General features: G+C 43.0%; 1 protein-coding gene across 17 annotated transcripts in view; it reads right to left on the bottom strand.

The window, feature by feature from the left end:
* tns1b (tensin 1b) overlaps positions 1-24,247 on the bottom strand; it is a 164,234-nt gene that overhangs the window by 88,652 nt on the left and 51,335 nt on the right. For 14 of the 17 annotated variants that reach the window (XM_061692732.1, XM_061692752.1, XM_061692730.1 and 11 more), the window contains exon 3: positions 22,384-22,421. In XM_061692732.1, coding sequence (XP_061548716.1) covers positions 22,384-22,421 — 38 coding nt within the window. Of the gene's footprint in view, positions 1-8,521; positions 8,593-9,383; positions 9,896-22,383; positions 22,422-24,247 lie in introns of those variants that run through there. The other 3 variants (XM_061692742.1, XM_061692745.1, XM_061692741.1) reach the window with 2 other exon arrangements.

Genomic DNA, 24,247 nt, shown 5'->3' with positions numbered 1-24,247 from the left:
TACCTCCGTTCTTGTAGGTCAGCCTATGTCCGTGCCTCTTCTGGAAAAAAGTGTTCACTATGGCCTTTTCCATCCTTTTTGCAAAGTCTACCACCATCTGTCCCTCCAAGTTCCTTTCCTGGATGCTGTACTTACCCATCACTTCTTCATCACCTCTGTTTCCTTCACTAACACATCCATTACAATCTGCACCAATTACGACTCTCTCTCTCTGTCTGGGATGCTCAGAACTACTTCGTCTAGTTCCTTCCAGAATTTCTCTTTCACCTCTAGATCACATCCTACCTGTGGGGCATAGCCACTAATCATATTATACATAACACCCTCAAGTTCAAGTTTCAGCCTCATCAATCGATCTAATACTCTTTTCACCTCCAAGACATTCTTAGCCAACTCTTCTTTTAAAATTCCCTGACTCCATTTCTCTTCCCATCTACACCATGGTAAAATAATTTAAACCCTGCCCCTAAACTTCTAGCCTTACTGCCTTTGCACCTGGTCTCCTGGACACACAATATATCAACCTTTCTCCTAATCATCATGTCAACCAACTCCCGAGATTTTCCTGTCATAGCCCCAACATTCAAAGTCCTCACATTCAGTTCTAGTTCTGTGCTTTCCTCTTCTCTTTCTGCCGAAGAACCCACTTTCCACCTCTTCTTCGACTTCGACCCACAATCGCTGAATTTCCACCGGTGCCCTGCAGGTTGACGGCACCGGTGGCAGATGTTGTTAACCCGGGCCACGACCGATCTGGTATGGAATTCTTTGGATGAACGCTGATATTTGTTTGGCAAAGTTTTAAACTGGATGCCCTTCCTGACGCAAACCTCTGCATTTATCCGGGCTTGGGACCGGCCTACAGTTTGCACTGGCTTGTGCCCCACATAGGGGTGCATTACATGATATGAATATGCTCCAAAAAAAAAATCCACAATGCACTGAATCTGCAAAATGTGAACCACAATATAGCGAGGGAACATTGTAACATCAACTTGAATGATGCGATGTTTGGTAACTCAAGCAACAGGACCATTTTTTTAATTTCTTGAAATACAGCAGTAAGTAAGCTGGGATAGGCTCCAGCACACCTAGTGACCCGAGTGAGGATAAGCAGTACAGAAAATGGATGCATGGATGGATGATTTTGGAGATGCGACGATTCTGCCCAACTGTGACACTATGCAGTATACTATAGGGATGTGATTGTCATGGTCTGTGTTTTTGTTGAGTTGGTTCCGATTAGATTTTGTTTTTTTAATGGTTTAGTCAAGTTTTCCTGTGCGTCATGTCTAGCCAAATGAGCAGACAAGACATGAATGTGTGACACAGGAAAACTTGACAAAAGCATGAAACGAAAAAAATCGAATAAGAACCAAGTCAACAAAAACACAGACCATGACAGTGATCGTGTGTGTGTGTGTGTGTGTGTCTGCCTCGTGCTGCTGTTCATTGCCACCTTGTCGTTGTACAACAGGATCGCCTGTGTGAAAAGGGGAACGCTATGCTTGTCTCTTTTTGTTCCAGAGTTAGTGGCGGTCACATTCTCTTCTTCCCAGGGACTTTCAGCCAGCAGTATTTAGTACTAGCATGCTGATTTATACAGTTTAGTAAGGCTCTCACGGTCTGGAACCAAGCCAAGTGGCGAAGGATGGGGAGGGGGATCTGGAGAAGGCGAGAAATAAAGGCAGCCGCGATGAATCAGACTTTGGCAGTTAGTGAAAGAGACTATTTTGAGTTAGTTATCTACAGTAGGTTTGCCATTCTCGAAAAACATGTTTTCATGGGATCCAAACTTATTGAAATATCCCCATCCAAATGAGACACTTTTTCAAGCTCTCTAAGCAATAGAAAGAAAGAGCTTTTCACCCGTTTCCAACCCTCATCAAAAAGTGAAGAGGTCTTTTAAACATCTTCTGTTTGGCATCTTTGAGCCAATAAAAACATTTTTCCATGTGATGTCATCAGGCAGCTGCTCATAAGCTGTAAGTAATGTGTGGATTGCGCAGGAGGGTAAAGAAGGACATGGGAAATGAAGACATGTAGACCAGGGGTTTTGTGGCATGTCATCAAGTGACTACGTTTACATAAGATTCTCAAACTTTTTGGGGCCAGGGACCCCTAACATGGTAGTAATTCTTCCAAGGAACGCCCTCATAATCCTAATGCCAATCAAACATAACTACCAGGTGTACCAGTGAATGTCATAGGAATGAAAAAGTAGCATATTTGAATATGTTACAACAACAAAACAAGCAAACACGCAAATTTTAAAAAGTCGAGTCGAGGAGGACGAGGTCGAGCTTGAAGTGAGTCGGACAGTAATCTGCCTCACTGAAGGGGGCGTCCGAGAGCACACCTTGGTGCCGTTCTTCTTTGTGGAGGTAACAGTAAAATATACTATACAGTATCCATCCATCCATCCATTTTCTACCGCTTATCCGGGTCGGGTCGCGGGGGCAGTAGCTTTAGCAAGGACGCCCAGACTTCCCTCTCCCCAGCCACTTCATCCAGCTCTTCCGGGGGGATCCCGAGGCGTTCCCAGGCCAGTTGAAGGACGTAGTCTCTCCAGCATGTCCTGGCTCATCCCCGGGGTCTCCTCCCGGTGGGACGTGCCTGGAAAACCTCACCAGGGAGGCGTCCGGGAGGCATCCGAATCAGATGCCCCAGCCACCTCATCTGGCTCCTCTCAAAGTGGAGGAGCAGTGACTCTACTCTGAGATCCTCCCGGATGACCGAGCTTCTCACCCTATCTATAAGAGAGAGCCCGGAGACCCTGCGGAGGAAACTCATTTTGGCCGCTTGTATCCGGGATCTTGTTTTTTCGGTCACGACCCACAGCTCGTGACCGTAGGTGAGGGTAGGAACGTAGATCGAACGGTAAATTGAGAGCTTCGCCTTTCTGTTTAGCTCCTTCTTTACCACAACGGACCGATACAAAGTCCGCATCACTGGAGACGCTGCACCGATCCGCCTGTCGGTCTCCCGTTCCATTCTTCCCTCACTCGTGAACAAGACCCCAAGATACTTGAATTCCTCTACTTGGGGCAGGATCTCATCCCCGACCTGGAGAGGGCATGCCCTCTTTTCCGACTGAGGACCATGGTCTCAGATTTGGAGGTGCTGATTCTCATCCCAGCCGCTTCACACTCGGCTGCGAACTGCTCCAGTGAGAGTTGGAGGAAGCCAACAGAACAACATCATCTGCAAAAAGCAGAGATGCAATACTGAGGCCACCAAACCGGACCCCTCTACGCCTCGGCTGCGCCTAGAAATTCTGTCCATAAAAGTTATGAATAGAATCGGTGACAAAGGGCAGCCTTGGCAGAGTCCAACCCTCACCGGGAACGAGTCCGACTTACTGCCGGATATGCAGACCAAACTCTGACTCCGGTCGTACAACAGCCCATGTCAGGGGGTTCGGTACCCCATACTCCCAAAGCACCCTCCACAGGACTCCCCAAGGGACACGGTCGAACGCCTTCTCCAAGTTCACAAAACACATGTAGACTGGTTGGGCGAACTCCCATGCACCCTCGAGGACCCTCCCGAGGGTGTAGAGTTGGTCCACAGTTCCACGGCCAGGACGAAAACCACACTGCTCCTCCTGAATCTGAGACTTCCCGACGGACCCTCCTCTCCAGCACCCCTGAATAGACCTTACCAGGGAGGCTGAGGAGTGTGATCCCCCTGTAGTTGGAACACATCCTCCGGCCCCCCTTCTTAAAAAGGGGGACCACCACTACTATACAGTACTTAATTAAATTATAGCAGAGGTCGTGCAACAATGCTGTCACTGGCAAAGTAGCAAGCGTAGACTGGAGGAAAACGCAGCGGTGAGAGGAATGCACTGTGGTGAGTCACGTTTCTTCAATGGTAAATAATAATTAAGTGTTCATATTGTGTTCATATGTGTAACGTACCGTGCACTGCGTAATTCACTCATAATAGTTTCCGCTAAATGTTATGAGCCCAGACTGTGGTTTGTCATCTAAGTAACATTGTACTGACAAAAATGTACTAAACCGATTCACAATTGTTTATGTGCAATGCAAATAAATATCCAGCAATTCCAAGACGATGAATATATCACACCTTTGTTAAAATAAGAGTCCATCCATCCATTTTCCATACCACTTATCCTCACTTAGGGTCGTGGGCGTGCTGGAGCCTACCCCAGCTGACTTCTGGCGAGAGGCAGGGTACACCTTGAACTGGTTGCCAGCCAATCGCAGGGCACATACAACGTAGAAACAAACAACCATTTGTGCTCACATTCACGCCTATGGGCAATTTAGAGTCTTCAATCAACCTACAGTGCATGTTTTTGGGATGTGGGAGGAAACCGGATTACCCGGAGAAAGCCCACGCAGGCATGGGGAGAACATGCAAACTCCACAGGGGTGAGGCCGGATTTGCACCCGGGTCCTCGGAACTGTGAGGGAGATGTGCTAACCAGTCGTCCACCGTGCCGCCATAAAAGAGTCCAAATCCCCAAATCTCTGTGGGTTACTGACATCCTTCATAGAGCCTGTCATCTTTTATACAAGGAGTGTCTTGATTTTTTTAGAGGCGCGAATTAGACAAGCTGAGGCGAGCCTGCACTCCTGTCACAGCCCGTTTGAATTGTGTATTTTGTATTCGCTTTTGTACTTGACATGGTGTTTTGAATCCCTTTGTTATTTCCTGTTGTTGTTTTAGTCGCTTGTCTGTTATAGTGCCTTTATTGTCTTGCCTCTAGTTGTCGTAAACCCTTGAGTTAGTCACTCAACTTCATGTCCATCATATTACTTGGGAGATTTCATGAAGTGAAGTGCCTGTGAGGACTACAACTAATAAATAACATTTCTACCAGAGAGCTGTTGATGGACAGTGAAAAAAAAATAGCAGTTGTGAAGCTGAGAGAAGACAGAAAAACAATTGTAGCCATTGCACAAAGACAGGCCATAGCCAGAGCAACCTTTTGGAATGTCCTAAAGAAGAAAGAAACCAGCGGTGTACAGCTGTTGACAACAAATTTTGAGAGCTGCAACATTAAGAGGGCAGGGGTGAAGGTACTGTAGAATTCATGAACGAAAACAAAGAGACAACGCTAGAAGATGCAAACAAATTATTCGCAAGAAGGATAGGAAGACCAGGCTGGACTTTGCCAAAAAGAACAGAGACGAGCCACAAAAATTCCAGGAGAAAGTTTAATGGCATGATGAGACAAAGATGAACCAAAGTGATGGAAAAGCGCTGCTGATGATCCCAAATCATAGAAGCTCATCAGTGAAACACAGTGGCGGTGAGCTCATGGCTTAGTTTGGCTTCTTCTGGGACGGTCTCACTTATCTTCCTTGATGGCTGCAGCAAAATCAATTCGGAAGTCTAGAGAAACATTTTATCTGTAAATTTAAAGAAAAGCTCAACCAAAACTGATTGCGAAAACAGTCAACATACAAGAAGGTAATGAGCCAAAAAATACTGTCCAAACAACAAAGGAGTTCATTAGGGATAATAACTGTACGCTTTTGGACTGGCCAAGTCAATCTCAGGACTTAAACCCTATCGAAGATGAATTTTACCTAAGATCTGTCTGACTTTTGCCCTTTTCACAGAATGTAAAAGTGCTCTAGTTTCCCTATGTACTTTTTGTAAAAGGATAGTTTGCAGTTTTAAAACCGCCAGCAAGATTTGAATGTCTCTGACCAAGCCGTGCTCTCACTGACATTCACAAGCGGGATTCTCAAACAGGGACATTTATAACGGCATGCGGTTATGAAAGGATGTAGAACCTCCCACTACATGAAAAACTTCTTCTTGGCCATCAGAATACAAAATAAGCCACTATCACCCATAAAAACTTCCCACCTACACCTGATGCTTATTGCACACTGTTTATTTTCTTTCTTATAAGTGTATTCTATTTTTTATTTTATTATTACCATCTGTGTTGCACCATTGGACCCAGAAATTTTTTTAGCTGTGACCTCTCACGGACAATAGCATTAAAACCGATTCTAATTCCGAGTTGTGATAAATAGTCACAGAGAACGCATATCGAGCTTTAACAAAATAGCAGTGCTAGCAATACAAAGCTATCATTATCCCTGCAAACAAGTCAAGGTTAGTCACGGCTGCTACGTTGGTAACATGGCATATTCATAATCGAGCGTTACTATAACACTAAATGTTATCAGTTTCAAGTTTTATTTTGGGGGATTTTACAATCAACTAAAAAGTGGTGAAGTGTTGCTAATTCTGCATCACTTCTGAATCCTCAGCTGCCTGAGGTTCCTTGCTGTGCTTTTTGGTAGTTTTATGCACAGGTGTTTGCAAACAAGGGATGGGCGTTTTTTTCCAGAAGGTGGATATTCCAAAATAGTTGCATCAAAGAACCTGAAGCAAAAGCTAACAGGTCAGCGCAAGGCTGCAGGAGTGTGCCGGGAACAGACTATGAATGTGCCCACAAGTGCACGGCGAATTATTGAACCCTCCTCGGTCATGCCTTCTGTCTCCGATTGGTTGATTGTCCTCGGGCGCGGTGGTTTCTGAAAAACTCTAATTAGAGGTACACTATAAAGATGGGGCCAAAGTAGATCATTTTTCTAAAGTACTGCTGTCAGGTTTATACTGACAGTTTTAACCAATATGAAAAAGTGATTCTTTTGAAAACTGCAAACGTCCCCCTTTAAGGTACACACACAAAACGGACACACACACGGGGACGACATCACTAGAGAAACTTGATAATTCTTGCTAGTGAGTTTTAATGATCCAGCTCTGAGATGGCTATTCACTCCAAACACACACACACACGAACACTAACAGACCCTCAGACAGCCTCATTTCCAGACCGGCCAAATCTCTCCACGCCAATGTCCTGGTTGGCTATGTAGTTGTGGTTAGAAATCTATCATGCTTGCCTGAAGGGGGGACATGGGGCTGACTGGAGCGCCGCTTCCCTGGCAGCTAATAATGATGAAAAATGCTTCCACTGAAATCTAGTCGAGCGCAGGCTCACAGCCAGCGAATGCGCGTCATTCCCACACAACCAGATGTCACGGTGCAATGTCGTTGTCCAGGCAAAACGTCGTTGTGTTGTATTTACGTTTGCCTCTGCTTCCAAGGATTTCTTTTTTCTTTTTTTTCTTTTCCTCTGACTGTATAACAGAGCTACCGCGAAGGGTGTGGTGAAGTGTTTCATATCATGGAGGAGATTTGGCAAGGCTGCCCAAGGGTCCCAGACACCCCCGGGACCTGAACCTCATACATCATTTAGCTGCACATAATTTCAGTAACTGAAACTAGAAGTGAAGACGCAGCATATAGAATGGAAAGAAAGTACAAGGATCTGTGCATGTGTGGGTCAGTAGAGGAACTACGACCTCAACATAAATATTTAAGGTTCCATCATCTCAAATTCACCTATTTGCGCTTTGTGTGCTTTTTTTCAAACACCCTAAGATGCCACCAAAGCCCTGGCTCATAGGAAAGTAGTAAATGGTGACGATGAAGTATGAGAAAGTATTTTTGAAGTGCTACATCTTGACTGTTATAAGATCTTTGTATGTCGGGGAGGAGCTAAGTTTAGCACAAGTTGTTAGCCGGAGAATTTAGGAAAAAGTCTTCGGCACGTTTATATTTTCAAAATCAAACATTGTGTAATCCATTTATTGTTCAGAGTAGTGTTGTAAGATGAGTTTTAAGGGTTTTTGCTATCATAATTTGTAATACATTTTTAATATATTTACATTAATATAGGCCAAAAAAAATAGGGAGGATGTCAATATTCTCCATTTTTGTCGCTATTTGCGGCAGGGCTCTCTCCCTATCCCTCTCTCCTGTTATGTTGTGGGTCAAATTGACCAGTTCCCAAGTTTAAAATTCCATTCATCCATTTTCGATAGTACTTGTCCTCATTAGGGTCACGGGTGAGCTGGAGCCTATGTCAGCTGACTTCACCCGAGAGGAGGGGTACACCCTGAACGGATCGCCAGCCAATCACAGGGCACATATATTCAAACAACCATGCAAAAACAGTCACACCGATGGAAAATCAATTACACTAACACAAATTTGGGGAATGTGGGAGGAAGCCAGAGTACCCAGAAAAAAAAATAATTCGAGAATTCGAGCCTAAGAACTGTGAGGCAGATGTGCTAACCACTAACTCACCATACTGCCAACTTTAGAGATTCGAGTAAAAAGAATGAAAAGTTGAGTTCTATTTACGTTCACAATTTTTCCCAGTGATGGATAAAGATGAAATGATATCAACAATTTAAAATCACGATTATCAAGACCAAAATTATTACAATTCTTGTACATTACTATCCATCCATCCATCCATTATCTGAGCCACTTATCCTCACAAGGGTCGCGAGGGGAGTGCTGGAGCCTATCCCAGCTATCTTCAGGCAGGAGGCGGGGTAGACCCTGAAATGGTCGCCAGCCAATCGCAGGCCACATATAAACATACCACCATTCGCACACACATTCACACCTATGGGCAAATTTGAGTCTTCAATGAACCTACCATGCATGTTTTTGGGGTGTGGGAGGAAACCGCAGTGCCCGGAGAAAACCCACGCAGGCACGGTGAGAGCATGCAAACTCCACACAGGCGGGGCCGGGGATTGAACCCGGGTCCTCGGAACTGTCAGGCAGACACTCTAACCAGTCGGTCACCGTGCCGTTTGTACATTACTAAAAGAAAAAAATAACTCCAGATTTTCACTCAACACCAATATAGATTTTTTTTGGTTTGTTTTTTTAAAACTTTTTTTTAATTAATGGCTAATCACGCCGGGCATCATAGGATTTTGGTGTACCGAAGAAACAAACACAACAGGAGGGTTGACAGCATTTCACTCTAAACACCAATACAGCCAATGACAGTTCTGAAGTGTAGCCTTTTTTTTCTCCACAATTTGAGGTAAATATAATAATAATAATAATAATATAATGACTTAATTTCTCCCCGCAGTGAGATGCCACTAAAGCCACACCAGCTGTGAGCTACGGACCATCAACCACGGAGACCACACATGGTCCTGTGCCCTACAGATGCAACGCATGAATTCACAAAAGGGCTATATGGTTGGTCACAAAATGTAAACTCGTAGAAATTGCTGAATGTATACGCCATTCAAATATACACACACACACTTCCACGCACGTGACTGCAATTCCAAACAAACTGATGCTTGAGTCCATACATAGTGAACAGCAGCAGAACTAAATGGTAGAAAAACACTTGCATATGGTAATTGATCACACTACTGAAACACGTCAAGCATTTTAACTGTTTCCAATGAGGCAATTTGGAGTTCACAAAAAAACAAAAATGCCAAACAGGCAGCAGTTCTTTCCCTTTAATCCAACTTGGGGCTCCTTACCTGAAACAATGCGGTGGCCATCCTCTCTTGTCTTGTCTTTTACTTTATGCTCTCCTTTATTTTAGGTGCAATGCTTTTTTTTAGTGCTGCATTGTCTTGCTCCGGTTAGGCTAAATCCATTCAGTGTTACCTTGGTGCAACGCAGAGATGGTTGGGGGGTGGGGGGGTGGGGGGGGTGGGGGGGGGGAGTGTGTGTCAGAAAAGAGAGGGAGAGCTGGAGTGTGTATGTTCAAGCTTCAGGCTAATATGTCTGGCTAGTCTCTCGTTCTCTCACTCCTCCTCCTTCCCATTTGAAAATAAGCATAAAAATGTCCTACTGGTCTTGATGAGAGCGCAAGAAGTGCAGCCAGAGGCAAATCCTAACATCCCGCAACTGGAAACATCGCAGTGCAGCACACCGCACTGGAGAAGAGAGGCAAAGTCTGGTTTACAGGGTTACAGCTTTTTTCCCCCTTTCTGTGTGTTTGCTGCCTGGGCTCTTTTTCTCCTCCCCTCTTGTTCGAGCCGTACAAGTCATGAGAAAGAGAGAGAGTGGGGGAAGAATAGATTCAAACTGAATTTCCCATTGTGAGACTTGGAATTGGGAGGGAGGGGAAAATGCTCATTCTTCATTCTATCCGTCTTATCAATGTCTCATGTTACAGGTTAAATATGATCCCTGCTTCCTCCCTTAACTCCCTCTAAAAACCTTCCTTTCCTTTCCTGACTTTCTTTTGCTGCGCGCGTGCACACACACACACACACACACACACACACACACACACACACACACACACACTGTACAGTGCCCCGAAGAAGAAGATATCATGAATGAATCCATTGACTTCATGGCAAAGTCAAAGAGCAGCAGCAACCGCATCGACAGTATATTTCACAGCCATACTCAAACACTCGCACACACTCTTGCATTACTTGGTCATAAATCATGTCGCTACATGGTACGGTTCACTTTTGCAGAACTTGACAACCAATCGTGTGTTTCACCTATGAAGTAATCACTGTAACAGTCAGGAAAAGTAACTTTTGTTGATATCAGCCAAGTGACTTGTTTATCTTCAGCAGGGATCTAGCTTGGTTCTGCAGCAGGATAATGCTCCAAAACACACCAGCAAGTCAACTTCTGAATGGCTTAAAAAGACAAAATTTAAAATGGCCTTCAAAAGGCCGTTCAGGCTTGAAGAGCTTCCATTTTTGCTAAATTCAAACAATTCCGGAAGGAAGAGTGGACCAAAATATCTCTACAGAGATGTGAAAGACTCATTGCCAGTTATAGAAATGCTTGATTTCAGTTGTTGCTGCTAAGGAATGCTCAACCAGTTATTAGGTTTAAGGGGCAATTACTTTTTCACACAGGGCCAGCTAATTTTGAATAGATTAAATAAAATCACCATTTAAAAATAGCATTTTAAGTTCACTTGGGTTGTATTTGTCTGATATTTACATTTGTTTGACGATCATAAACATTAAAGTGGGGAAACTATGCAAACATATAAGAACTTGAGAAGGGAGCCAATAGTTTACGGCACTGTACAATTGTATGTGATGCTAATATATTTTTACGAGAACACTGCACACTGGTCAGCTTTTAATTTCATGTAATGTGTACACATCTAATGAAGTAAAAAAAAAGGCCCAGTTTTGAGACCTAAACCCTATAGAGCATGCATTTCACAAATGACCAATTTGTCTCAGGTTTGAAAAATCACATGGTGTGTGCTAAATTGAGGTCAGACTAAATGCCTTGATACAGAGACAGCTCAATTCTTCCTATTTTGACGTGTTATTAGTTTGTTGTTGGCAAAGTAACGCATTGTAATGAGTAGAAAAGCGAGTGTCCAGTCAGGAATGCAAAATTCTGTATGTACTTAACTTTTCATACAATTTTAAAAGATATAACTACATTCTTCTGAGAACTGCTTATTTCTTAATTTCGTATAATGAATTTACTCATAAAGTCAGAAACTCAGTAAAACACTGCCGAATAAATTTGTTCATCAGAGGTAGGAAGTGGACCATTCAGACCAAGTAAATCTCCAGACTTAAAAGCTATACCACATGCATTTTTGCTAACTAATGCAGTTTATACAGGAAGCTCTATTCTACCTATTTTCATCTTTTATTAGGTTCTTTTTAGCAAAGTAACAAACTGTTATTAGTAGAAAACAGAGTGGCCAGCTATGAATTCAATATTCTATGCTACTACTGAATTCTTCTGTGCACACTAGTCAAAGCTTTTTATCGAATTAAGTAATTAAATTCCATGTCCAAAAATCAAATCTCATCTGACATTTGGTTTACCCTAAAGGGATGTTGTTTTCATACTTAATTTAAAAATTCAATGTTATAGCAGTGCCGCAGCCTCGCACAGTGTTATCAAGTTGCACCCCAAGGAAGTTTAGAGGCATGTGTGGCACTTAATTGTTTCCCGTTAACTATCACGCCTCGACATGGAGTGGGATGACCGCCATCTTTGATCTTATCCTGAAGCAATTGGTAGCTCTACAAGCAATACGTTCTCTTAAAGCTCGTGTTCACCAGATGTCAACGCAGCAAGAGTTGTTTAATTCACTATTAACGGTGAGGGCCAGGAAGGAAGCAAGGGGGTGCTGTGGGGGGTTTGGGGGGCATACGGTTTATGGTCCCAAAACAACATGCTTGTTTATGTGAGATACGCCTTTTATGTGGAGGCCAGCCTGAACCGCGAGGCGTAGGGAAAGTTCCTTGTGTTTGTTCATATGGGGGCCACTCACTACATTGCCACGATTCATAACCATTACATCAGTTGGAAAGCATTAGAAATGATGAGTGTAATGAGAAATATGTCTAGGGAAGCCCCGCCTACTTGCAGGTCACTGTTCACAATTCACTTATATTTTTTCGGTGGAACCTATCCTCATCTTATTTGCTGAAAAACTAACCTTTTTGCATATTTTTTTTTGCTCTTTCTGCAACGTCCTATGACGCCACAAGATTCCGCCAAAGTCCTGGCTAATAATCGGTAGTAACTGGTCTCAAGGAAGTATTGTTGAAGTAATACATCGCAAATGAGAGATTAAGATCATAAATCACTGAGGAGCTTAGTTTAGTCTGGGTTATTGGCGGGTGTTACAGAAAGTTTTAGTGCGTGTGCTTTTAAACCCACACTTTTTGTCATGTGTGGGGAGAAGCTGGACCCAAGAGCAGGCAGATGTAAAATGATGAACGGTTTATTGAGGAAAGGTTATGGAGGTGGTCCTGGATGTGTTGGTAGGTGGCGGCGTGGACAGGTGACAGGCAATGGACAGAACAGGCGGCTGGCTTGGTGGCAGGAATGACGTGGCTTCACCAAAGAGAATGTGGGATGAATTTTCAGAGACTGTGGAAGCTTCAATTGGACGGAAGTGGGATTGATGATCTTGGTAATGGGGAAGGGACCAATGCAACGTGGAGTGAGTTTCCAGGACTCTGTCTGAAGCGGGAGGTCGTGAGAAGAAAGCCAGACAGATTGTATTTGGGCGTCGGGGAGCGATGACGGTCCGCGAGGTGTTTATTGCGTGCGGCGGACTGGGTCAACGCAGCTCGGACGTGTTTCCACACTGCCTGGATTCTCCGGAGATGATCCTTGACGGCGGGGACTGCCACTGCCTGCTCCTGTTCTTTGAATAATGGGGGTTGGTAACCATAGCAAGCCCTGAATGGGGACATGGGAGGAATGAGCTCCAGGAGGAGGGATTGCGTGCAGCAACACAACGGAGGGCAGATTCAAGGGATTGGTTTGCCCGCTCCTTCTGGCTGTTGGTCTGCGGATGATATCCTGATGACAAGCTGGGTGCTGCGACATCCGCTTTACAGAATTCCTTCCATACCAGGGATGAGAACTGAGGACCTCTGTCAGAGACAATGTCAATGGGAATCCCGTGGAGTCGAAAGACATGCTGGACAAGGAGGTTAGCAGTATCGAAGGCAGATGGTAGTTTGGGGAGGGGTACGTAATGGACGGATTTGGAAAAGCGATCGACAATAGTGAGAATGATAGAGTTACCTTCAGAAGGAGGTAGAGCGGTAACAAAGTCCAGTGCGATATGGGACCAAGGGCGGCTAGGGATAGGCAATGGACGCAGAAGCCCAGCTGGGGACAGGTGTGAAGAAATGTAGAGAAATGGCCAGCTCTTTGCTGAACACCGGAGAGAGATCATGGTATTCTTCAGGGACTCTGGAGAGGTCAACGGGCGCAGAAGAGGGTGGTGATTTATCAGAGGGCGGTAAAGCTGAGAGCAGGCACTGTAAGCGGCAGTGAAGGCTCCATCCGGTGATGGCTAAGTGTGTCCAGTCGATGGTGGGGTTATGTTTTTTGAGCCAGGGAATTCCGAGGACTAATGGGGTATCAGAGGAAGGGATAACAAAAAGAGAGATGTTCTCACGGTGATAAGCCGAAATGAGCAAGGTGAATGGCACTGTTTGGTGGGTAACGGGGGAGATGTTTTGGCCATCCAGGGCTGTGACTTTCTTCGGGGACGGTAGTGGTTGGAGAGGGATTTGGAGCTGGTGAATTATTGCTTCATCAATGAAGTTGTCATCGGCACCGGAATCTACAAGGGCAGTAATGGGGGTGTTCTGAGCAGAAACTATAATGCAAGCGGGAACGGTCATGCGAGAGGGAGAGCTTGAGGGAATGGAGGTTTGGCTTACCACGACACTCTCGGGTTGCGGTGAGCTTGGTCTTTTGATCGGAGGGGGCATGAGAAAATAAAGTGGCCGGATTGACCGCAGTAGATACACACCCGCTGGATGACTCGACGCTGACACTCCTGTGGGTCTAGACGCGTTTTATCAATTTGCATGGGCTCTGTGGTAGCTACTGGGAGTGACGGAAGTGCGGGAGACGGTGCGGGAGGCGGGTGAGAAGCCGACGGCGTGGTGCTCTGAGTGGGAGGATTCTTACATACGCGGACCCTCCTCTCTCGAGGAGAGCTCGTCCCGGACTCATCCTTGAGTTGGTCGGAGAGGCCATTTGAAAAAATCCCCCCAAGCGCCGCGTCATCTCACCTGCATTCACCTGCCAATATCCGGAACTCAATGGAGTATGCCGCTGCTGATTTAGCGCCCTGGGTGAGCGTGAAGAGGCAACGGGTGGCTTCTTTGCCCTGAACTGGGTGATCAAATACTTTGCGGAGTTCGGCAGAAAAAGAATCGAATGAATGAAGTACCGGAGAGGAGTTTTGCCATAATGAAGTGGACCACTTTGCTGCTTTGCCGCAGAGCAGGTTAGTGACATATGCTACTAGGCTTATATACACAGGTGCTGATGAGGCTGATTGAAGATAGGTGCTGAAAACAGAGAGGGGAGGGAGGAGAGAGAGGACACAAAGCGCCCTCCCAGCTCTAATAATGGAACTGCAGGGCAGTATATGACACTTTTTGTGCATTATTTTAAAAAATTAAATCATCAGTCTGTTATTTTTTAAGGCTAATGTTGTAAAATGAGTTTGAAATGATGCTATGATAGTGTGTGGTAGAGCTACTCTTTAACTCATCCACTGCCAACCATTTTTTAAAACAGAGTTACTCATATTGGCAGCAGTTATAGAGCATTTTGACTGAACTTTACAACCAACAGAATACTGTGTTCTGTGACGATATAAGCTTGGAGCCTACCAAAAGAAAGCGTACAAAGTTTGTTTCTAGCTTTTTCCATTATTTGATAATCTGCAGTAGCTCATGTGCCGGTTATCAGAATGTAATACTAATTACTGCATTGCTGCTCTTCGGCATACTAGTGTTTCTCTGGAAATTACTTGAAAATGTCAGATCTTTGTCCAGCCTAGCTGCCAAGTCATGGATGGAGAAACTCAGTGCTGGGTGGTGTAATGTAAATAAGCTGATTTGAGACTTCACAACATGGCAAGATTCAGAATAGCTCACTCACAAACACATTTTTGGAAATTGGAAGCTCACAAAAGATTTATTTTGAGACATCTATTTGCATACAAACAATTAAAAAATATTTTTTTCATATGCCCACTTTAAAGTGAAAGACTGAAGTCCACATTACATGTAGACTGCACAGTCTGGGTGTTGGTGAAATGTTCCACTTGACTCTTGGGGACTGTCATCTGGTTCTGCTGTTGCTTGGGAAAGCCTGAGTCAGACTTGTGAATGTGGACCTCACCCTGTGCCTCCTTTTCAACGTGTCTTGTTCTCTCTTTTGTCCTTTATATTAATTGTGTCTTTGACATGACAAAGACAAAAAAATGCCATGGGTGTTCTCATTCAGCTTGTAGAACACAGCCCACCACACACACACACACAACAATATCACCACCAATTACTTACTGTATGTGCCCCAAACCAGAAGTCTGACGTAGTTTCCGGACTGGCCTGTGAGAGGCAGCACATGCAACAGGACATCCAAGAAGGATGAGTGGAAGAAGACATAGAAGAAGCTAGGCCAACTTAAAGCCCCAAATTAGGATATTTTGGCGCAGGTGGTGGTATATTGTTGACCGAGTGGCATTCTATTTAGCTTTACTGTAAACATAGAACTCTATAATATAGTACTTTATATAAACACATAGTAATAACACAATTAAATTGAATATAAAGAATTTAAAAGTTTGTGCATCATCATCATGATTCATTGCGAGTCCTTCTGGTGTGTGCAACTTGCCCTCCGGGTTGCCACATTACACAATCATGCAGACAAACGAGGAAGAGTTTGACTGAACTACTTTAAGTAATCTGTTGTAATATTAGTAATTTTTCACGGAGAATAAACAATATATGCCAGTGAGTATTGTTATATTGTCTGTCTACATGTGTTGCTGCACAGTTTGTGTTCAAATATCTGTTCCTTAAAGTGTTCTAACACTGCCGCATCGATGCTATTCATTAGCGCGTCAATGATGTGTCCCTTATATGTTAGCATTGAGCGAGCTGACTCTAAGGTAGTTTATTTGGTTGTTTTAAATGTACATGTAAATCTCTTTGTTTAATGTTTAGTTTGACAGTAAACTTTAACTGGGAGTGGCATTACACAGCTTGTAGCCTCCTTTTTGAAGAATTGTCCACTATGCCAAACTGATTTATGCCAAACAAATGTTTTGCTTGCAAATTAAAGCAAAAAATTGGCCTGACAACGGCTCGTATCTTGAAAGATTCGGCAATCGGGTCACTTGTCTCTCAAGACACCACTGTTGTTTAATGTTGGCACCTAAATGAAATCCCTGGCAAAAGTCCTTCTCTTGTCATGCACTTGCCTCACCACTGCCACTTGTCTCCTACATGCTTTTGGCTGGTGTTGACATTCTTTTCCGCAACTCCTGATTACTCCATCATGTTAGTGTCTGGGTGTTCCTGTTTGTTTTCTCTACCGTATCCATGCACCGAGTCACTACGACATGACCACAGCCTCCTCGTGCAGGCCACTCACTCCACCACAGGGGTAAGGACACATTCTGGGTGGCATTTGGGGTGTAGGGCAAAATTCTGAAATGAAATTGTGCTGGAGTTTTATGCACGAGCAATCTTTTTAGGTTCGACTTCAAGCTGTGTTGATTAATATTTCCGTGAGGGCGGCATGGCACTCAACTGTTGGTTTCGTGTCACCCTTCACAGTAACGCTCAGTGGCAAGAAGCCAAACCCCCAACTGTAAATCTGAAAGTATTTTTTGAGGATTTTAATTTTCTGTGTATCGGGAGGATAGATGACCTTGATGAAATGAAAACTGCTGCCAGATGGAAGTACTAACACTTACTCCCTTGCTAAAATATTTCAAGGAGCACCGGAAAGACAGCACAATAACATCATACATGATATTCTAAGACGGGGGAGAATTATTTCCAAAGACTCGTCATAATCCTAATGCCAATTAAACATAACCACCATGTGTACCCCTATATACCAAAAGGATTAAAACGTTGCTTATTTTTTTGGAGTAAAAAAAGTTGCAATGTCACGAAAAAGAAAATTCTGATTTTGGGGGCGAAAAAAGTTGTGATGTTATAAAAATAATGTCGTATTTTTCCAAGTCATAATCTTTGAAAGAACAAAGATGTAGTTTGGCGAGAGGAAAAAGTCATACTCTTATAAAAAAATAAAAAAAATTTAAGATCGGCACAATATTATGATATTAAAAACAAAGTTTAATGAGGGAAGAAAGACATATTTTAACAAGTGAATTTCAGAAATACAATTTATAATATTACTGGATTCAAAATGTTTCTATTTTCGAGAAAATAATTCCAATGTTACGATAAATAGTTCCTATTTTTTTAAAGAAAAAAGGTTGCAATGTTATGAGAATGACATCAGATGTTTTTCAAGAAAAAAAGCCTGAATTTTAAACAAAGACAAATTACGTATTTTGTTGTAATAAAAGTTAGAATTTTATGAGAATAAAGTCGTATTTTTCCGATAAAGACATAAAATTGGGAAATTATAAAAATGTGAATTGCAAAATAGGCAGTACAGTGGTGGTTGACCGGTTGGCACATCTGCCTCACAGTTCTGAAGACCCGGGTTCAAATCCGGCCTCACTTGTGTGGAGTTTGCATGTTCAAAGTTTAATGATGAAAGAAAGTCATATTTTGAAAAATGAATTTCAAAAATTCCTGCTCTTTCCTTTTATTATGGAGAAGACACCTTTACTCTCTGAAAAATAGGACTATAGTCACTCTTTGTTCTCGGAATAACTCCAACTGTATTCCTGTCGAGAGATGTTGCGTATTTCAGACTTCTGATTGGCCAAAAAAAGAACTGGCACTTGAAAATATGGGAGGAATTAAAGTGAACGATCCACCATGTTCGATAGGATGTTTGACAACTTTGCGAGGTAGAAGTGCACGTGTTTTACCATCGTGTTCGTCAGACCTCTGAGCTTATTAACGTTGGAACACGGCAGCTTCCTTCTCAAAACACACTTGACAAGCTACCAAGGATCACCGAAACCCACTAAGTTCTGCTTCCAAATAGATAGCCATCCATGCTTGGCTCAACATGCTACAAGGCCATGGGATGGTATACAGCAGTTACTCCCATTATGAGAGGGAACTCAAGAATACCAATGAAAGATTGTAATAACGGTGCTGCAGTCGCTAAAAAATAAAAATAAAAACAATAACATGTAAGAATGGACTTAAAAAGGGTGTCCAGGCTGGTCCACCAATAATTAAAGATCACTATTAAGAAGCAATCCTGGGACTTCATATTTTTACAGACACATTTTTGTGTTATTGTGTTGAAGAGGTACAAATGTTTTCTCTGCACACTATTATGTCCTTCTAGTTTTAGTCTTCAATTAGATGTGAAATTTTGCTGACATGCCTGAAAGCATTTTTAACATTCAGTTGCAAATAAACACACGGCTGTTCCCCACATTTTCACACATACAGTCCAAAGTGATTCATGCCTTCGTTTCACTTACCAGCAACTACCAATGTGGCCTAAACATCAGTCTTATCTTGAAATAGTTCAGTGTTTCCTGACCTGCATTGAGCCAAGGCACATACAGTAGTGCCTGGGATACTAGTTCAATTCGTTCAGTGACCATGCTTGTAACTCAAACCACTGTTATCTCAAATCATATTTCTCCAGAGAAATGAATTGGAATGCCATAAATCCATTGCAGCTTCCCCCAAAAAATATTTAAAAAAAAAATAAGAATAGGACTATAATAATGTACTATAACATACAGTAATGGCATAAATAATTGGAATGTAAAAAAGGAAAGGCTCATACGGGCCGGCACGGTGGGCGACTGGTTAGCACATCTGCCTCACAGTTCTGAGGACTTGGCTTTAACTCCAGCCTCACCTGTGTGGAGTTTCCATGTTCTCCCCGTGCCTGCGTGGGTTTTCTCTGGGTACTCCGGTTTCCTCCCACATCTCAAAAACATGCATGGTAGGTTGATTGAAGACTCTAAATTGCCCTTAGGTGTGAATGTGTGCGCGAATGGTTGTTTGTCTATATGTGCCCGGCGATTGGCTGGCGGCCAGTTCAGGGTGTACCCCGCCTCTTGCCCGACGATAGCTGGGATATGCTCCAGCACGCCCGCAACCCGAGTGAGGATAAGCGGTACGGAAAATGAATGAATGAATAAAAAAAGGAAAACCGTTTTTGCCAAATTGTGTGCTTCAGTTCAATGAGCAATGTGCTGCTCCTACTGGGGAGCAGATTCAAAGATGTTCTGTAATAAATCCAAAATGTTTTGATACATTTAGTGAAATTGGATAATTTCCTGCAGTACATCCTATTTCTCACGGCACACTGATATAGACAAATAAGGGCAGGTTAGTCTTGAAGTTATTGTAAATACTGTAGGTAACAGGTAAGGTCAACAAAGGATTGAGAAGAATGCACCCACGCGTCGAGAAGCCTGTCTCGAGTGCCGATAGCGATCGGGACCCCGTCATAGTCACTCCCTTGTTTGTCATCTCGGCCGTGTGAGCAAATTGTTTCCTGTCAAGGCCATGACACGTTCCTCTGAAATGTTTGGAAAAGGAAATGCTGCTGTGATTTTTGGAGATGGAATGTTTCACTTTTGTATACATAGACACTTTAAGTATGCCCCCGGCCTCAGAGCTCTAGAGGTTTATACAACCTCTCCTACAAACGGGAGCTTGTTGGCCAAGAACAGGCCTGTCCAATATTTTCTCGTGGTCTGTGGCATACTGAAAATATAAAAATAGCAATTAAAGTTGTAAGGAGCTATGAACAGGCCCCCTATCCTCCACATTTTTATGGCGAATGCTCACATTTTAGCATCCTCAGCACAAGCTTTGCTCAGTCAGGCCATCATGCACCGTTGCACACTCACATCAACACAACATCACCCTAAAATAATGTGCAATCGCTAATTTAATATGGTAAAGAAAAGAAAATCGCTTACTTATTACTATGCCAGTGATTGAAATCGTTTTATCACGGCGCCAGCCTGCCGTGCCCATCACATGACGCCACCACCTTACAAAAAGCCTTTAACTTCACAAGAGCAAATGCTTGTGGTGTGTTATCTTTTTCTCAAAGGTGAGTCAATCAATACAACAATGAGCTAACAAAACCCGTGTGTATAGGCGAAATGACTGTGCATGCACTTACCTCATGCGGTTGCCTTCCTTCTGCAACAAGGCATTGATTTTGATTTTGAGCGAGTTTAACAAAGCAAGCCTACTAAAATGTATCTAACCTCACTAGTTTCACTCCTTATTGTAAAACAAAAAACATCCAGACTTTCAATATAGGCGACAATTACACCGCAGAACACATTCTAGTTTAATAAGGAAATATAGTATGTTATAGTATATAGTATAGAGTATAGTAAACACAAATATAGTATGTTTAATAAGGAAATATAGTATGTTGTTGGAGAGGGGCTGCCCTCCTTTTCTCTTTGGTCTTCCAGCCGGTCAGGGCTCGATTTTGGCGGACTGTGAATGTGATCGGGTGGCAGCTGGCTCCTGCGTTGGGCCCTGTGGGTGGTTGGGGCCCCCATGCTTTCCGGGAGTGGTGGGGCTGTGGGTGGGGGTGCGGGTGGCGGTGGGGCACGGTGGATGGAGCGATTGGGCAAGGGGGGGGGGCTTGGGGGGGGGGTTGGTCCGGTACCCGTGACCCTCCCTTTGGGACTGGTCGGGGCGCTTTGGTTGGGCTGGCTACCGCCCTGGGTCCTGGGGAGTGGGTGGCGTCCCCCTGGCTAGGTCCCCCACGGGATAGGCTTGCTGGCTTACCCCCCCCCCCCCCCCCCCCCTGCGGATGGTGGGGGCCGGGCCCACCCTTCCTGAGTGTGCCGGCTCAACTCCGTACACCAGTTGCATGCATGTGATATGGTGTGCATTCACTAATACAGTAAGTTCCATAGAGACGCTGTAAACTTGAATTGTTCATGCTGGGACAACTAACAATAACACAGGTTATATTAAGATATCAAACATCCTGTATTATGTCTCTGTTGACCCCTGATAATGAACGGACCCTCGTTACCCTTTTTCATGTCAAATCCTTGAAGTGATCAAACTTTGACACTCGTATAAAATGTGTGAACTGTCACATAAAACAAAATGTGTAGCAGTTCACACTGCTCCATGAACTTTTTAAAGTATCAAAGTGTAACAGGAGGCTTAATGGCAACCTGATTTTCTTTCACAGATGAAGGGGAAACATGTTGAAATATTTTTATAGCTGAAAGTAATTACAAGGAAATAGCAGTCATCACGGAAACGACTTCCTGCTGCTGACGGTGTGTTTTGTGGGCAAAAACAAAGCAATGGCTCAAAGCCGTATATCGAATTTTATAGATGATTTATCGGCAGAGCAGCAAATATTTGTAGGTGTTGTAGGGATGGTCATAAACAGGGTTGGAAGGAGAGGTGGGAGACTTGAGTCACATGACCTCAGTCAGACTTAAGTTTCCAAATTTTGCCTCAGTAACTCGGGACTTACTTGAAACTTGAAAGTTAAGGCTTGATATTTACTTATGACTTGCACATACAGTATTTGACTCGCTCCGTCCTCTGGTTAGAGGTATATAATAATGAAAACTCCAAATGGTTTGTTTCTACTGTTGTTGCTCCCTCCTCCGCCCACCCCCTCCTATCATATTTAGTACAGACTGTCTGCAATGCACCCCCGGCATTTCCTGTCAGTAAAACAGAGGGCTTGGGCAAAGCCACTATTTTAATTGAAACCAAACGAAGGCTACTGTACGTCTACTGTAAGCAAAGCAGGTGTACATGTGTGTTCTGCAATAATCGTCCAACTTCTACATTCTGTTCTTCCCCGAATGGCATTAATCAAGCAAGCGATGGCTTGATAAGGCCCAGAGGTATTTTATTTTCAGACCTGAGGACAATCTTCAAGAGCTTGTCCAATGTAAACACACATTACTACACAGAACACTTGTTCAGAAATTCTTAAAATGCTTTTGCAGGACATAAAATCTCCACTGAAACACATGGCAAGGAGCATGCGACCATTTTCTCAACAGCAGTATTTTTCCTCTAGATACATTTGTGAGTGTGTGGTGCTTACCTTTGGTTCGCATTTCTTGTGGCAAGGAATTCGGCACACTAGAGAAAAAAATTGAAAAGTATGGATTAAGCCAACTTTTTCATAGCAATCCACAAAATCTAAAATGAATTAAAAGGCTGCAGTATAACCTTAATGGGATCACCTTAATATATTAAAATATGCTGCACACAGGGGTGACATTTTTACAGTCATTTGTGTGTATATAGAAAAGAATATTTGGGTATGTGGGGGTATACTGTGTGTCTAAATGTCTGTATATAGTGTACTTAATGTTGGTATTTATGTGGGTTACGTTTTCGGGATGTTCAAGACCAGGTTTTTTTTTTTTCCAGACCAATACCAGTACAAGTATTGACTCTTGAGTACTCACCAATACTGATACCGATACCGGTACCACTGGTACGATTGATACATAAAATTTCAATGAACAATTTAATTAATTGTGGACAAAGACCTTCTTTGTTTCTGACTCACATGATGAGTCACTGATGTGTCAAACCCCTGCAGTGTCGCGCCAACTACTGGACTTACTCGATGTAAGATTTGTTTGCCTTAAGTATGTATCGGTGGCTGCTATCGGCAGCCTTTACGTGTTCCCGATATCTTGAAATAAGCCTTGTATCGACCCGATACCAATACCTGGTACTCGACCATGCCTAGTATGTCTACATAATAATAATAATAATCCATTTTATTTTTAAGCACCTTTCGTGGCCCTCAAAGAGACTTACTGCACATCAATTAAAAAAAACATTAAAACCCAATTATACAGAAGGAATAAATCAGACAAATAAAAATACAGGGCAGTATATGTGGAAGTTATACATATAAAGTATGTAGGGCCATAGTCTCTCATTTGCGTAAGAGGGAAAAGGCGAGCAGTCCGGCTGCATAGATTCTCCCATCGACTTAAGTCTCTCATTTACGCAGCTTCATGACTGTATATGTGCTCTGGGAGGAGCAAACTTAAAAAGTGCGCCTTCCCTTTCAAATCTGGCCCTGCACGCATTCTCCCGTCAACTTAAGCAGTTTTCCTCTCACGTGCTTCAGAGGCCATATTAAGGCCCCCAAGAAAGATCATATTGCACTTGGCATTTGGATGCAATTACAATATACACCACATACACTAATAATATTGTAAACGAGACTTCCGGAAAGCTATTAAATGTATTTAAACTACCACTGTCAACAAAGTTTAGTAGCTGTAAAGTGCGCAAGTCCAGGCGGGTAAAAAGAAGGATCCGGGCAGAAGAATATGGCCCATATTGTATTATAGTATTGTATGTGTTTTTGGTAATAACTTAGAAATTATAATAAAGTGTTATGAGGTCACAAGTTGTAATCTATATAGGATTCAAACTATTCATGTAGGGAATTCTAAAAAATAATAACAATAATAAATAAAAAATAAGGGGTATAAAATTGCCGCTTAAGTTATGTTGTCTTACATACCCACTTCCTCTGCATTTTATCTCAATCAAATCATCTGGAAATTATTCATATTTAAGGATAATGTTGTATGGTGCGTTTGAAACTATATTATCAAAGATTTTAACTATTTATAAAGGCAATTTTAACATGTTAGGGTTTAGGGCTTCAATTACATGTTTTTTTTTTCACTATTCATGCCAGGACTCGGTCCATATTCACTGCAGAAAGAACCCTCGTTTAAAAAAAAAAAAAAAGTAGAAATGTGAACTTGTGTATTGGAGGCAGCATTACATTTAAGAAATCTGTGCAAATCTGAAACATGAGTTTTTTATTTCTTCCGACCCCCTTTGAACAGGTACACTGTGCTATACAAAGACAGCTATTGATGTCCTTTTCCTTTCTTTTAATTTACTTTTGATACTATGAATGACTG

This window comes from Phycodurus eques, chromosome 12, assembly GCF_024500275.1.
Source record: "Phycodurus eques isolate BA_2022a chromosome 12, UOR_Pequ_1.1, whole genome shotgun sequence".
Lineage (NCBI taxonomy): Eukaryota > Metazoa > Chordata > Actinopteri > Syngnathiformes > Syngnathidae > Phycodurus > Phycodurus eques.
This window is presented reverse-complemented; position numbering and strand designations above follow the sequence as displayed.